The 16,718-nt window shown below is 35.4% G+C and overlaps 1 protein-coding gene across 3 annotated transcripts in view; it reads right to left on the reverse strand.

The window, feature by feature from the left end:
* Nucleotides 1–16,718, reverse strand: part of LOC127861884 (vasculin-like protein 1) — a 42,172-nt gene that overhangs the window by 19,899 nt on the left and 5,555 nt on the right. For 2 of the 3 annotated variants that reach the window (XR_008040347.1, XM_052400598.1), the window contains exons 2-6: nt 9,882–9,977; nt 8,573–8,594; nt 6,895–7,112; nt 794–1,012; nt 181–250 (exon numbers count right to left, since the gene is read on the reverse strand). Coding sequence is in view for 2 of the 3 variants with exons in the window: in XM_052400598.1 (XP_052256558.1) it covers nt 181–250; nt 794–1,012; nt 6,895–7,112; nt 8,573–8,594; nt 9,882–9,953 (601 nt within the window). In the remaining variant the exon portion in view is untranslated. Of the gene's footprint in view, nt 1–180; nt 251–793; nt 1,013–6,894; nt 7,113–8,572; nt 8,595–9,881; nt 9,978–16,290; nt 16,335–16,718 lie in introns of all 3 variants that reach the window. The other variant, XM_052400599.1, reaches the window with a different exon arrangement.

Below are 16,718 nucleotides of genomic sequence, written 5' to 3' on the forward strand. Positions count from 1 at the left end.
ACTGACATACTGACTGACTGACAGTTCAACTGCTATATGCCACCCTACCGGGGGCATAAAAACAAACAAAAACAAGTCAGTTTTGACTCATTAACAAGAAATGTGTGCCGTTGTTGTTTGGAGTATGACTAATTTCGTGCTTATAATCAAAGGATATGTATATGTTTGTGAGTACATTACCCCACACTCCTGTGCCATTGACTTGCTTGCTGGGTTTGTCTATGTTTTCCTCATCTCCATTCAAAGATGGCTGAAAAAGTGCAATGTTAATTCCTATAGTCTCATTTAATTCAGGGCAGTTGACTTTAAAGCATTCTAGAGATTTTTTTAAACTTCATCTAAACAGTGTCACCATTGGTTTAGAATACCCCTTGTGATACTATTAATTGACCTTTAAAGGAACAGATTATTATTTATTTAAAGCAATGAACAAAATTGTTTATGACAACTCTGATTTTATGAATTACTCATAAAAAATATACAAAATAATCAGTCAAACTTTACAAAAACAGGAAGACAGACTCAATCACACGTAGATAAAGATGATTGAAGGATGCTAAAAAAACTGGAAATCATGATTCCAACTATTCACAGTAAACTGTTTCATTGAAGCCACTAACAAAGTCTCCTGAATTATGAGGGCCTACTACGTCTACATAATAAGGAAAAGAACCAATTTGAAGCCACTCACAAAATCCTCCTTGAATCAACACTTACGTATTTGCAATATCGAATGAATCGTGCCGGCCTAGTCTACATAATAATATAAATCCCAATGTATTACATCACTTACAAAGTCGTCCTTAAAAGGCTTGTCGGTCTCCTTCTCCTTCCTCTCGTCCTTCTCCTTGCCCTCCTTAGAGTTGCTGCGGCCGTCCTTCTCGTAGTAACTTTTCTTGGAGCTGCCTCGCTGTGATGGGTAGTTGTTGTTGTTGTAGTACTCTCTGTCGGAATAGTAATTCTCGAAGGGAGGCAGGAAGTCGTAGTACGGGGGATAGCCCACGTTCATGCCCTTAAACATCAGAATCTTAGAGGTAATATTAAGCAATAAAATGGCAAAACTTGTTTGTTGGTTGAGATGTTTAAGAAGTTTTTTTATATACTTAATGAAAATATGCAAGGTTTTATGATTGGCCCGACTTCTTTATTACTTTCCGCTCTCCCAAAATTGTGGTAATTTTGTGTGCAGACCATATACTGCTTTACTGGCTTTGCCAAAAGCACTTTGGACTAATGCTGTCACTTTTGACAAGTCCATGAAATTACCCTTAAAGACCATCTAAAAGTTATAATAATTCAATTTTTTTCATTGTGATGACAGTTTGATGCTAAAACACCATGCTAATCTAAACAATGGTCAGGAACATGCCAAGTTCTTTCTTATACATCACATAAAATACTTTATTTCTTAAATGGATCCAGCTTCGGGTGGTCTTTCAGAAAAAGTATTTTTATAAAAGAACCTATGTGCAAAATAAGGACCATTTTTTAAACAAAGATGAAAATTTTACACAAATTATATATGGATTGGAATTATTAAATTGTGACCAATGAATCAGCCCGAACATGACACAGATGCTGAAATTTGGATTATCAGCTAAGCTCTGACTCTTTGGCTAATATTGGTGTTAACAAGAGCTGTCAGAGGACAGCGCGCTCGACTATTTGAGTGCTTGACAGTATAACGTAAGCCATCATGGAGAGCATTTCAAAAATAAGAAAACAAAATTATTTTTTTTTGGGGGGGGGGGGGGGGGGAGAGGGGGGGGGGGGAGAGGGGGGGTGTGAGATCATTTAATAGATGAATTCTTTCAAAAATGTGAAATAAATTATATATTTTTTTTGGGGGGGGGGGGTTGGGGGGCGTGGGGGATGGTTTGGGTGGAGTGCATTGTGGTATGTAAGGTAAGTGTTGTTTTGTCAAACTTTAACATAGATTTATCAATAATATGCATATTTTAAGTATAAAAGGGGCCATAATTCTGTCAAAATGTTTGATACAGTTGTCTGTTCTTGTTTATAGGTTGGGGTCATGTTGGTCATGTTGGTAAACAAGTATGCAAAATATGAAAGCAATATGTTAAGGGAAATATATGGGGTAGTACGCAAACTTTAACATAGATTTATCAATAATATGCATATTCTAAGTATAAAAGGGGCAATAATTCTGTCAAAATGCTTGATACAGTTGTCTGCTCTTGTTTATAGGTTGGGGTCATGATTGTTAACAAGTATGCAAAATATGAAAGCAATATGTCAAGGGACACAGGAAATATTTGGGGTATTACGCAAACTTTAACATAGATTTATCAATAACATGCATATTCCAAGTATAAAAGGGGCCATAATTCTGTCAAAATGCTTGATTCAGTTGTCTGCTCTTGTTTATAGGTTGGGGTCATGATGGTAAACAAGTATGCAAAATATGAAAGCAATATGTCAAAGGACATTGAAAATATTTGGGGTAGTACGCAAACTATCACATTTGCACGCAAACGGACAAGGGAACGGCAATGCCGGGGTGAGTAGGATAGCTCCACTATATATATTTCATTTATAATAGTCGAGCTAAAAATGACACTTTGACATTGCCATATGAACACAGGCATTATAAGCAACAAGTCTTCTCAACAGAGTGAGGCATGTTATTTAAATAGAAACAGGGCTCGAATTTAACTTTTTTTTTACTTGCAAAATATTGCGAGCAGCTTTAATACTAACTCGCAAAACCAAAAACATTCTCGCAAATTTTAGATTTATATTGAGTTCTTTTTCCCACTTTACTGTTTTCGTAGAAGGATTTAATTTCCGTTTTTTTTTTTAGGCGTAGCTGTATTAAGCCAGCTTTTCACCTTACCTGACCTTTGAAACTGTCCAATAAAATTTCCCGCGGCTAGGTCAGAATGAATACACTTCATTTATCCCATAGGCTGATTTGAGCATACGACCAGAACATTGGAAACATGTCCGCGTCTTTGTAACACTGTTTTACTGCGTGTTCAGCATGAAACAATTTTATCTCTAATAAAAAGGCTTAATAGATAGAACAGTTTTACACTCAATCTCGACATCAATACAGTTTGGGCGTGCACCTTTCATTTTGGTTTTCTGTTTTGTAAATATAGGTTTATGACCAGCAATATGTAATAATATAAAATAAGATGCGAAAACTCCGCGTAACATCCCGTACTGCGTGTGATGCAGCTAAGAACTGCACAGAAAAAGACATTCGCTATCCTTAATCTAATTCATTGAACTCTTAACCTTTCATAAACTCCAACCACAATCAACGCCGTATATCTTTTTAAAAGATATTTCTTGTTTCTAACTCAACGGTTAACTTTGCTTTATCTTTCATATTGTTATTTCCGTCTTTGGGCAAAAAGAAACTAGTTATTTTTCGCATCGATGCCATGTCTGTTCAAGTTCAATGAACACGTGTGAATAATTGACTGTTTCACGTTCTGTGTAACAATGCCGGCCGCGTATCTGTACAATAAGTATACCTGTCTACATACAAGGTGCGCGCTAAAGCATACGGGTATTCGAACATTCTATAAATTGACCTACGGTTTAGCGTTCACGATGTCGAGCGCATTTAGCAATATTACTCTTTTTTTCACTATTTCGTTACTCGCAAAAAAATACTAGTGGCTTAAAACTTAACTCGCAATTCAGTATTTTTCACTCGCATTTTGCGAGTGTGCGAGTGTTAGTTTCGAGCCCTGCAGTAATAGATTAATGATTAACATAGAGAATAATAGGTTAGTGTTGATTATAGATTAGGTTTATCATGTGAGGCTTGAATTTTATTCAGTAATCCTTTTTATTTAATCAAAATTATCATCATTTCGTGCCGTGGTTCATAGGAGAAATTTAATCAACTGGGCTTTAATCAACCCAATACGCTGTATATCATGGACGAACCATCTTTCGAACCTCTTAATTTTCGACATGTCAAAAATAAAATTGGAAATAGTGAAACGTATTTATAAGTTTTATGTGATAATTAGTTTCTACATACCTGACAACTTTAATTGTTATGTAAATCCTCTTTTGTTAACAGATTTGCGTTAGTTTCCAGCACCACCATATCATGTAAAACTGTCATGGCCGCCAAACAATCGTACCTGTTTTCGAACCCTTCATTGTTTACTATTTCAATTTACAATTCTAAGCAGATTTTGTTCATTTTTTTTTATGAAACTAGAAAATAACATTAAAACTTGATTTATAACTATTTTTTTATAAAAAAAATGTATGTTTCTATCTCAATTTTAGTATTTACTCTTCACTTTTATGACATGGGCATTTGAAGACATCATTCCGCCTAACAACTATCTGTTTGCAGCAATAAATCAAGTGTGTCCAATGTCCACAGTTTGGGTGATCACACTGTGTCCCTTTTGTAAACACAAGGGAAACACAGTTTTTCAGTTCCTTGGGTTGAAAAAGTTTACACACACAACATTTGTCTTCTTCAGGAACATCATCTTCAGAAGACTGACTATCAGTATCACACATGTTAGAATAACTGCCAATGTGCGAAGGTCCTGGAAGAGGTTCTGGGAGGGGTGCATTACTTAGATTGACATTTGTTGCATTTGTTTTTGTTTGTTTTCTTTTGTTGATTGGAGAGACTGGCGTATCTTTGGAACTTGGTAAAGGCTGTGAAAACATTTCTTGATTTAAGCAATCACTGGTTATTTCCTGACCAGACACATTATTTCTTAAAGTCTTTTTTAGTGTATTGACATGGTGTGATCTCTTCATTTCAATTATGTTTTCAGCAGTTATAAAATGATTGTTCATGCATGGCTGAATGTCAGAAACCACAGTGTTTTCTTGAAGACCAACATAAGGAATTGATGGCTTAAAAATGTTAGCACTTATCACAGTTCTATTAAATGGAAATATGCCAGTCTTTTCAAAGGCAGCCCTCAGGTTATTCATGGATAATGCTGTCACATATGCATTGGATGCTAATTCTGCAATATTGTATCTTGTGATTTTTAAAGATGGATGTTCTCTGAAAATTTTTTGACATGCATAATTATATATTTTCTGCAGAGGTCCATAGCAGGCTACGTCAAGGGGTTGAAGCACCTGAGATGTATGTGCTGGAAGGACAAACAAAATTATGTTGTTTTTCTTTGCCCATTCCAACACAGGGACATTGATGTGAGATTTGTGGCCGTCAAATATGATGATAATTTGCTGATTAGGATCAGATCTTTGAATGTACTTGATGAAGTGGGATTGTAAATATTCCAGAAAAATGCTTGATTTAGACCAGCCTGTCTTTGACATAATTGCATCTGATCCTGAAGAAGCACCTTGCATTAATGTTTCATTCATTCTTGCACCCTTGAAAACAAAGTAGGGAGGATTCTGTGTCCCAATTGCGTTACTGCCACCAGTTACTGTGTTTGTTGCTGTCCGGGATGAGGTGATTGCGGGAGCTGTTGCATTACCACTAACTATGTATGGTGGGGCATGTTCAGTTTGAAACCCTTTTTCATCTATGTTATATATACACTCAGGTTTGTCAATAAGGTTCTTACTTTTCAGTACATTTTCTAAATTTGTAAAATAACTATCAACAGCTTGTTCATTGGTAGCTTCTGCACTACATTTAGCTAACCCCCTTGGTTTTATGACTCTAAGCTCCCGCCACCTGCTGCGCAAGCCCTTAAACCATTTCACGGTCAATGATTTGTCCCGTGTTCGCTTCTTAAGAAAGACTGCATAGTCACTTGCTATTGAGACCACATCTGTTATGGTAAAACCGTACCCCAAATCAGCCATCAGTTTAATGTGCTCAATTAATTTTGCCTCCTCTTCCAATGTAAATAGTAGACCAGAACCTGTCATCGTGGTTTCTGGATCCAGGCGGCCTTTTACCCGGTCACGAAGGGTATTATGTGGCACTCCATACTGTCTAGCAGCAGTTTTAATCCCAGTTTCTTTTACAAGATTGTAAGCATTTGTGAGTGCTGATGGAGAGAACCCCTTACGTTTTTTAACTTTTTTCATTGGGAATTTCTGAAATTTGTTGGACAAATATTAAATGAAAAGTTACAAAAACACAATCAGAAACATATGTTTTAAGTTGCAACAATTAGTGACATGCAACATTATACTTCGGTTAAAAATAGCTTTGTCACATGATTTGACCATGGTCACATGACTTGTTGCCGCAGACGAAAAGTGTTTTTGTCAAGCATAGTTGAGATCGAAAGTGAGATCATGTTTAATAGGTTTTTACATGAAAATCATAAAATAGGTAAAAAAGCATTAAGAAAAACAATGATTTTTAGGTATTTTAGGTTTAATGTACTTATTTTACCTGTTTGTGACGCATTTTCGGAGATTGACAGTTACGCGCAAGTCGTCGTAAACAATGCGTAGGTACCCACAAAACGATGACATTGTGTGCGTGCGCGCATGCGCATAAAATGTAAACAAATGAAAGGTTCGAAAAAAGGCGAGGTTCGAGAAGAGGTACTTGCACGATAAGTGGGATAAAATATTTTCCTCCATTCTGGGGAAATGCCACAGGAAATGTTTGCATTTCTGGTAGTACTATTCTAAGTGTAGCGAAAAATAAATAATTCAAATAAAATATTTTGTTTGTCAAATAAATTTTGTATATATAATTATATATGCATTGATAATTTAATTAAGACTTGAAGTTGTAATAGAGATACAATTAAATAATACTTTTTTCATCTTCACTAATATCTTTTTCTTTTACAACAAAGCCACAAAACAAAAATTAACCTATCCGGCTTTTAACGTTAGAGAAGACTCAATAAAAAGCATATCAGTAAGCTTTATGCATTTAACTATATCTCTGTCCCATCCACCTAATTTATTTATGTTCAAACTTACCTGCCCCACTCCATATCTGGCATGGGGATGCTGGTACTTGGTGTCTCGCTGGCCATTGGCCCGTACAAGGGTGGGCTGGGAGCTGTAGTGCATGCCGTACTTGATGTCATGGTAACTGTAGCCAGGGTAGTATGGGTAACCGTTGTAGTATGCATAGTAGTCGTCATCCACAGAATGATGGCGGTACTTGTTGGTTGGACCCGGAGGAAAGCGTTTACCTGCAACAAATAAGCTTGTCATGAACTTCTTGGGCCTACATGAGCATGATACACTGTAACTCCAATATAATGCGGATGACGGGGCCCAAGCCACGCAACAGCGTTATAAACGGACAGCGTTATAAGTTTTGAGCTTATTTATTTAAGGGGCTATAAAAACAGGTATAGTATAGCCTATAATATAGGTCCTGTGTGTTGTCATGCTGTGTTGTCATCCGCAAATACATGCATATATAAACAGAATCGAACGATAACAGTATACATACCGCTTTTCTAATGTGCACATTTATCCGATAATCCAATATAATTATATCACTTACTAAAAAATAATGTTTAACATTTATGACACGAAATATGTTTACGAACTTCATAAACAAATTCATATGCCTACGCCATTTTTCAGAAAAATTAGTACAGTGCATTATGGGACACAGCTTTCATTGGACGAGCGAATTTAAATTTAGATTGAATGCAATACGATACATGTACAAAGAAATGTTTTATTGCGTCATACGCAGCATGTAAAAAACGTGCTTTCCGTGGGCTTACTGATAACGGGCAAAAATTTAAGTGCATCTCTGTTAACTATTACACTGCGTTAGGATGTAAATAAATCGTCAGGATTTTAAAATTTATTTTTCGTATACGTACTGAAACATTAAACACACACAAAGATATTTTTATTTATCAAGCATGTGTAGCATATAATAAACGATAACACACTTACACAGCCATAGTTTATACAATGAAATACAATACACGAAAAATACAAAACATAAACAGGTAATCGTTTTAAATAACTTTAATTTGATAATTATTCCGCTTGCACTTGCCTTATTGAAATTAGCGCACCGAACCACGCTGATAGGGAATACATGTAATAAACACCGACTCGCGAGTTTTCACACCTTTATTGGCATTACACAACAGATTAACATCAATTAGCTGTCGAGTGTCGTTTAACCTCTAATCGATTAAAATCAGTTAAACGGACGGAAAAAGCAATCAAGCTGTGATCGCTGGCTTCTTTGAATTTATGAAAATACATGAAGTTGCATAACATGGATTTGAATCAGAAATGGAAGGTTGGAGAGAAAACGGGATCCAAGGACCCCCCGCGTTATATTGGACACAGCGTTATAACGGACCGCACTATATTGGAGTTACAGTGTATATCCCTCTAGGAAGTTGTGGCTCTGATCCCTGAACTATGCACTAGCACACTAAGTGTTTTAGAATGCCAGCATGTTCAACATTTTCATAATGGTGTTAGTGGTTTGTTTTATTTTGTTCATATTCCAATTAAGGTGGAATTCACAGAGCTAAAAAGTAAATGTATTAAAACAAATTTTTATTTTGCATTAATAACAAAATTATATAATTATAATATTATTTTGTTAATATGTATCAATTCACATCATGTTCTTCCAATGCCTTGAAATGACAATCAAATAACATACCTTTATTAACTCCGGATGGCTTCTGAAACAAAACGAAATAAAAAGTTAAGTATCAAATCAGTTTGTACAAGTGAACAGAAGTTTCAAATAAACTATAGCAGAATGACAAATAAACAGACAAACTGGAAACTAAAGAACAGATGTTGTGATCTAAGACAAAGACTAAACCTATTTTCATTCATGGATTAAGTGTACTAAGAACTGAAAAGATTTATTCTTACAATTCACTTGATTAAATGTTACTAAAAAGATAATTTTTATGGAGTGGGCTCCAGCTTCTTCTTTATAATGTTCATGTAGCCATTAAAGGTACTTTATGAATGAAATCTCCAGTTGTAAAGACACACCTCCGCATTGAACCAATGAAATTACTCGTTTGTTTAAAATGTCAGTTAGTTGAAATGTATGTAAACAAAGGTTTCAAACGGCGCTGGACAGTTAGTCGTGATGCATAATGTAACGACAAGAACAGTAATAATATTTTTTCATACGTTTTATTGAATTATGGTATCGAGGTACATGAACTTTGTAGGGAAGATGCCTTTTACTCCGTGAAGATTTCAGTCTTAAAGACTGCATGATCATTGTCAACTGGGTCATGCGAGTTGTGTATCGTGTTATTTCTTAAAAGTTGACCCAGCATTTGTAAAAATATTGCAAGACATATACATTTCCAGAAAGGAAATTCATTTTTGCGTTGAATAAGACCGAGATCGTGAAAATCCCTGCACAATTGATGAAGATATGGCTGTTCAAAGCGATGCACCCCGTTTTGGGGTGATTTTGAGTTGCATACCTTGTTATATATATTTGATAGTGAATTTTTTTTGCCATAAAATTTAATTTTTCGTTATTATATGATTATTTATCATTAAAAATGATGTTTTCACTAATTAATATCGTAGCCACACGCTAACCACCTGTGGTTTAAATAGCCAATTACACTTACAAACATGTAGGTACTTAAAGTTAAAGTGTTTATCTAGAAATGTGTTTAAAGGTACTGAAGCTCCCAAAACGCATGTTTGGACTGTAGAGGATTATTTTAAACCATCTTAGCAGAGCAGAACTTCAACAGCTCTGCAAAATAACAAACCTCTGGTGCATTGGCTTCAGAGCAGCTTTCCCTATATAGTTTCATGGTTTGAACAAACTTGATAGAGGACTACCATTATGACATAGCCATATCAGCACAAAAAGTATTTCAGTCCTATGCTGTCTTTTTTTGTCTGAGCTTGCAAGATTTCAGGCCTAATTGGCAAACAGGCAGACTTATATGACTGTAATAAATACTGGAATGTATACTTACAGAATTCTCCGCATTTGGAATTTTCAGCCAGGCCGGTGCAAAGTCATGCTTTGGAGCGTTGTTTGTTGCCATATTAAACCATGGTCAACGCAAAGACTGAAATAATACAAGTACAATTTAATTGTATTGTGTATTCAAAAAAATCTATGAAATATAATATGGAAATATTTATATACATGTATGCACACCAGTAAAATAAATTTAAAATGAAAACATTATAACACTTTAATTTTAGAAAAAGATCAGTGACATCAAACTTTTGACTTTGAATAATACAGGAACTATTTGCACATGATAGTTGTATTTTATTAAATTGGTAGCCAGGGCTAAGTTCCAGTTTAACTTTTGAAAACTGGAAATCTTCACACTTTGTTCTCTTGTTTTAGAAGTTAGAAAATTGAACATTGTTACCATATTGCACATCAAAGATATGAATATTTCCTTTTTGCAATATGCTTATGTTGTTTATTTGAATTCATTTATAATTCAGGGCCCTCCTTTGGCCGTCTTTACCGCCGAATATCGGCGGCTTCCCCCATGAAAAAAGTATACTTTTTCCCCCTTTTTCAGCTAAAAATTCCCTCTCCAACTTTTTTTTTTTTACTTTTATACCTATGTTGCCAGCTGGTATGGTGCTACTAACCTTTGATTAAATGTATATTTATGTAAATCACATTAAAATATAGCATTTTTAGGTGTTGAATGGTTGGTGAAAAGATCTTCTAAAATTTCCCTTTTCGCCCAAAACGACGCGAAATTCCCCCTCATGAGGGCTGTGGGTGGCTTCCCCTAGCGGCAAGAGAGGGCCCTGTAATTTTGTCAAATTTTTTTAATTCATAAATGGTTTTCCCTTCATGCTGTATTTTTAAGACTTAATGGCAAATACTGTTTCAGTTATAATTATTTATTTTATATTTTATCAAATCATCAGCTCATAACTTGTTTGCCTTTTCATCAAGTTATTATTTTTATATCAATTTCATATAAAGGTGTTATGCTTGCTTACAAAAAGTTGTTGGCAGTAAATTTCGCCACTGTAAATAAGTTGGAGCAATTTTCGTCCGTACTGATATTTACAATGATAATTTTTATTAAAACATTTCAAATGTCTAACTCAGCATAATTGTAACCATTGAAGTAAATTGATAAACTGAATTCCTGTTTTAGACTGTTGGTTATTTTGAAAAATATTTCATTTAACATATATTGGCGTATCTTAGACTACATAACTACCGTATACGTGCGCTTATAAGACGCCCTCGCTTATAAGACGCACCCCGATTTCGGACTTTATAATCGGTGGATTGAAGACTGACCCGCGTGTAAGACGCGGTCAAATTTTGCCGTTTTCATCGGCCGAAAAACGGCAGAATGTTGAAGAAAATCAATAAGAAACACATTGAGAAATTTTCAAACTCGCGCTGCATACAATTAGTAATTCACGCAAGTCCGAAAAATAAAACATCAAACATCAAAGTAAATAATATTTGTTTATTTCATGACATATAAGTAGGTTTTAATTTATTTTCAAGTATTATTCATACAGTAAAAATAATTATCAAATTAACACAATTTCTAACAATTGCGTATTTAATCAATTTGCCATAACAATTTCAAACATATTACGTTCGTAATTGATCGTATCAGTCATCTTAAAATCCCTCGAAATCCTCATCATCGCTTTCACCGAACAGTTTGTAGAATTCCTCACTAGTGAGATTGTCATCGTAAACCCAGTCGCCGATATCATTAAGATCATCAAACAACTCGTCGTCCTGTGTACCATCCATTGAGTTTGAGATCATAAGAGTTATGTTTGCGTTTCATTTTGCCGATTTCAGTAGTTGTAATTTGTAAATATAATTGTATTGTTTGACGGGTATTGAAAACTAAGAGGCAGATATAGATTACCTTGATTATGCAAATGTTACGCCCATTGTCTATAGGTAATGCCTTTTTCAAGAAGAAAGCCACATGTGGATAATTGAATGCGGTCGCTCTTTGCTCGCGCTGTCGTGGGTCCCTAATAAATAAGGTGTCATCGGCATAAGGGGGTCGTCTGAATGAACGTGTTTATTTAACAATTGACAGTTGCAAACTGGTAACTATTTTCAGACGATACCCTTATTGCCAATTATGTCTTAATTGACAATTAACAGCGTCGAACAAAGACGATCAGGTGATACAAATTTGTCAAGAAGCACTTGCAATCGCGTGTTTATTTAACAATTAACAGTTTCAAACTGCGAACTGATTTTGCTGTTATTTTAAGCATGTTTGGCATCGTGTCGCCGCTTACACACGTAAACTATTATGTCCAATTTATATGACATTTAACGACGTCGCGCGCAGACAATCGGGTGATACAAACTTTTCAAGTATAACCATGGACAATATAACGCCTTACGACCCCAAAATAACAAAATTCAAATAAAAAATAATAGACAACAAAATCAATAACGATACATTTTATTTCAAGTAAATCGGTAACTGAACATAGCGTTCTGATACACGGTACGGGCAAATACAGACTTTAGAGAAAATGCAAATGGCTGCCGCGATGATTCAAAACAATTGACAAGTGTCCAACTTGGCCAGCGTAAGCCCAGTAAACTCGATATTTTGAAAAATTTCGCTTATTTTCACAAGTATCTCGCTTATAAGACGCGACCCCCACTTAAACTTATTAATTTGAGTCTTAAAAATGCGTCTTATAAGCGCACGTATACGGTACAAGCCAATTTACAATGTGTCCCTTTTCAGCGTGACATGTACAGTACAGCCAAAGCGGAACAAACGTATTTCGCGATCCGCGGCGGCAAGGCAAACGAGTCGATGCCGCGTCAGTCGTTGAAGCCGCGTCAGTATGCGGCGGCAAGTCGCATTTCGCCGCGAAACTTCGCATCTGTCCGCCGAGGCATGCCGCGGTCCGCGACATGATGCCGAGTCGATGCGATCATGAAATAATTTTTTTTTAAATAATTAGTTACATGTAGTTAACAAATTTGGAAAGAACAATTATAATAATCATTAAAATCATAATAAATTTATTGTGCGCGGATTGTATTAGCATATACATGTAAGCATAGTAAATGTGTCTGGCCAATTATTAAGTTTGTTTCCCGCCCGTAGCGTATGTATTTCACACATAAACAAGGTCACGTAATTATGTTTTCGCACATACAAGTGGTCAAGGCTCCAGCATATGGTGGATTTATAAATTAATTGCATGTTGATTCCACTATTATATTTTAGCTGAGAAAATTAGCAGTTTGAAGCCACATCAATAATCAAGACAGTGACGACGTATTTGTAGTTTTGTTAATTATCAGCTTATAATAACTATTGTTTGAATATGCATATATAAACACGTTTTATTTTGTTCATATTATACAGTTAATATCGCTACTTATTACCCGATAATCCCGTATATTCCAGTGTTAAAGCAAATGCTGGTAAATATTTACGATACACAAACATTCTCGATATTTCCTTAAGTATCAAATACATTTTGGCATTTGTTACTATTTATAGAGATGATGAAATAACGTCTAATCGGGGCGTTTTTTTTCTCCACTGAACACACGATTTACGCCTGACGTGATGTTCATGTATTTATACAACACAAAATACACCCAAACTTTCCAAACGACGTTCTACATGTCTGCATAATTTTCGCGCGCTTTTTATAAAACAAAGGATATTTTAGCACTGTTTATTTGACGCTAGAATTTGCCAAAGGACGCGTTAGCATTAAAATTCGGAAGTGTGTTTCGGATTACAAATTTAATAATGATAATCGAACGAAACATAAACAGTTGCGCGTAATTAATTCTACGCTACACATACATGTATGTACATGTAGGTGGATATCTTTTCACTCGATCCGCCGCGTACGTATGCGGCGGATTTACTCCGCGAAAGTACGCGAGGTTAATACAGACTCGGCGTCGTTGCGCGGATCGATGCCGAGTGCCACGGCGATACGCCGCGTAAACACACCATTCAGCCGCCGCGGACTAATAATCTGGCCGTGGCGTAGCCGCGGATTATGTTTGTGCCGCTTTGGCTGTACTGTACTCCACCCACCCACAGGCAATGTTTTTGATAGATTTAAGGCATAGTCAATACCATTTTCAATTAAGCTTCAACTAAACTTTATAAATTAATGTCAAAATTATGTGAAAGTAATTGAGCAAACTTCCAGTACACAATATTCAGGAACCATTTTCTTATCTAGAGCAGTATTTGACAGTACATGTACTTTCATTATTGAAACTTTGCAGGGCTCGCGCTAGGGGGCGACGTGAGCGACATAGTCGCTTTCCCTACGCCAAATGTCGCCTAAAATGTAAGAAATCGTAGATAAAAAGCGACTTCCAGTCGCTCTTTCATCGGAATTTGTTTACATCCGGTTTTCTCGATGTCAAGGTATGATTACATTTTCCAATACACACTGTAACTGCCCGAAGCGTGTCGCAATCGAGCGACATGTAATTTGAGGTAGACCCCGCCCCCGATTCTCCCAACCTCCAAACTTATCCAATCGGCGAACGTCAAGTCATCAGTGTTCAACTCGAATGCAGTCACGTGCGTGTGGGGTGATAATTGAAGTTTACTGACGTCTTTCAAGTGTTATTGATTTGATATTGATTAGGGATAATCCACGGGGGTGATGTTGCCATATTAATTGATCAATTAATGTGATAACGATGAATTATGCCCAAAGGGCATGGTTTGTTATCAGATCACTAATAAGCCTTTTGTTGCAGACGATAGTCACATGCTGTGAAAGATTATCTCTGAGGTCACGCGGCTCAGGTCACGCTTGGTTAGGCACTATCACACTCGAATGAAATCAAACTCAGCACTATTGATTTTTTTAAACTTCTTGAAATCTTTGGCTATGATTTTTTTTTGTGCAAAAATATTGATTTTTTTAATTCAAAGTACCTTTTAAAATTTGAAAATTAATCTATTTTTTAATGCGAATATGCGGTCAATTTTAAGTCCAAAATTACGGCATGGAAAATCATATTTGTGTTTGGATTTTATTTCTAAACTTTAAAACACTGTCTGTCCTCAATCATGATGAATTTTAACATGAATAGGGACAGACAGTTGTTATTTCAACAAATAATGAGCTTGTTTGGAAGGAGGATTTATCACTCACCAAGTAAAATGTAATTCTTATATTGTCATATATTTTCGCGACCTTACAAAACTGTCAACGTTGTTTACATTAGTTGAAATAACGTGTTGTAAAATAAATATATCCTATAATTAGCAATAACTATGTTTCATTTTAATCTTCAGACTGGATGTTACTTCATGGTGACATTGATCATTGTTTAGACTTTAAATTTGTCAATATAGATTTTTGTTTTCATTAATATTATTATTGTTGACAAACATTGACAAACATTGGCTCAAAGTTATTCAAAGCAACGAATTTAAGTGTTGATAATCACAACGTTTTTTTTTACCACAAATTAACAAAGCTGCTTAGCATACAGGGATTTTTCAGCACTGTCTGCGCCTCCGGAAAACGGAGGCACTCCCAAAGCAAACGGACCCGATCCCAAACCGAAATTATAATAAACATTCCCAATTTTTTTTAAGAATGAATTGTCTTATAATTTGTGTGACTAACCAGTGTTTGTTTTGGTCAAAAATATCTGCTATAAGGTTTTGACTGTTCAGTTCTTATCTCAGAGTGTAACTGTAACTGAAAAACAAAACTGCAGTACTTGAATTAACGTTGAACATGCCCAATATTGCATCTGTTTATATAAAGAAGACAAAATAACAAATAAAAACAAATTTATTTGTTAAACCACTGAATTATTTAAGCATGATTAATTCACAATTTTTTCCCAAATGAGCCGTTTCATCGAAGCAAAAATTCCCAAAATGACCAATTTTGTCGATACAAAATTCCCAATTTGGTCAGACTCCTTTTCCCAAAATAGGCAGAAAAACCCCTGGCATATGTCATATTTCAAACATAAATATTTATGTTGGCTACTGCTTCAATTATCATCTTTGAAATACTTAAGTCTTTATTACACTATGTATGTTTACATCAAAATGGATTGAATAAAGAGCTAGTAAAATTATGGTTATTTATCTGTTGTGTCGATTATTACTATCACATATATGTATGTTGTAACCCCTTACAAGCAAACCCTTTGTCCGAGTCTCTCCACTTCTCCCTAAAGTCTCCTCACTTCTCCCTAAATCAGTGTCTAGGGAGAAGTCACTTCTCCCTAAAATTTGAACCCAGCGTGAGCCCTGATTGAAAGTCCATTGATTTCTTAATGATCCAGAAACTAAAATTTGGATATTTTCTCAGTCAGGGCCCTCAATCTATCAAATCTGCGGCCGAATTTCGGCCGCAGTCCCTCACCTTAAAAGTATCCTTTTTTCCCCTTTTGGGTGTAAAAATTCCCCCTGAAAAAAAAATTAATAATATTTTTATAAGATGTGTCTCATGGTTATTATATCTCAATTCTATTTCAATTTAATCTTGTCAGACATACTAAATTATGAAAAATGAAATTAATATAGTGCAAACATGTACAAATGTAATAATGAGTAAGAAAAAAATTTCCCCCAAAAGCGAAACACCGCGAAAATTCCCCCTCATGAGGGTAGCGACCCGCTCCCCCTAAAATGGATTGAGGGCCCTGTCAGTATACTACTTTTTAATTATTATTCAACCAGCAAATATTATCAACAATTATAATTAAAAATATGTCTTGTTAGTAGACTGTAGTATTAATTACATGTATCATAATAAAGATTATCATTATTAGTATTAATTAATTATAAATA

This window comes from Dreissena polymorpha, chromosome 16 (genome assembly GCF_020536995.1).
Source record: "Dreissena polymorpha isolate Duluth1 chromosome 16, UMN_Dpol_1.0, whole genome shotgun sequence".
NCBI classification, from domain to species: Eukaryota; Metazoa; Mollusca; class Bivalvia; order Myida; family Dreissenidae; genus Dreissena; species Dreissena polymorpha.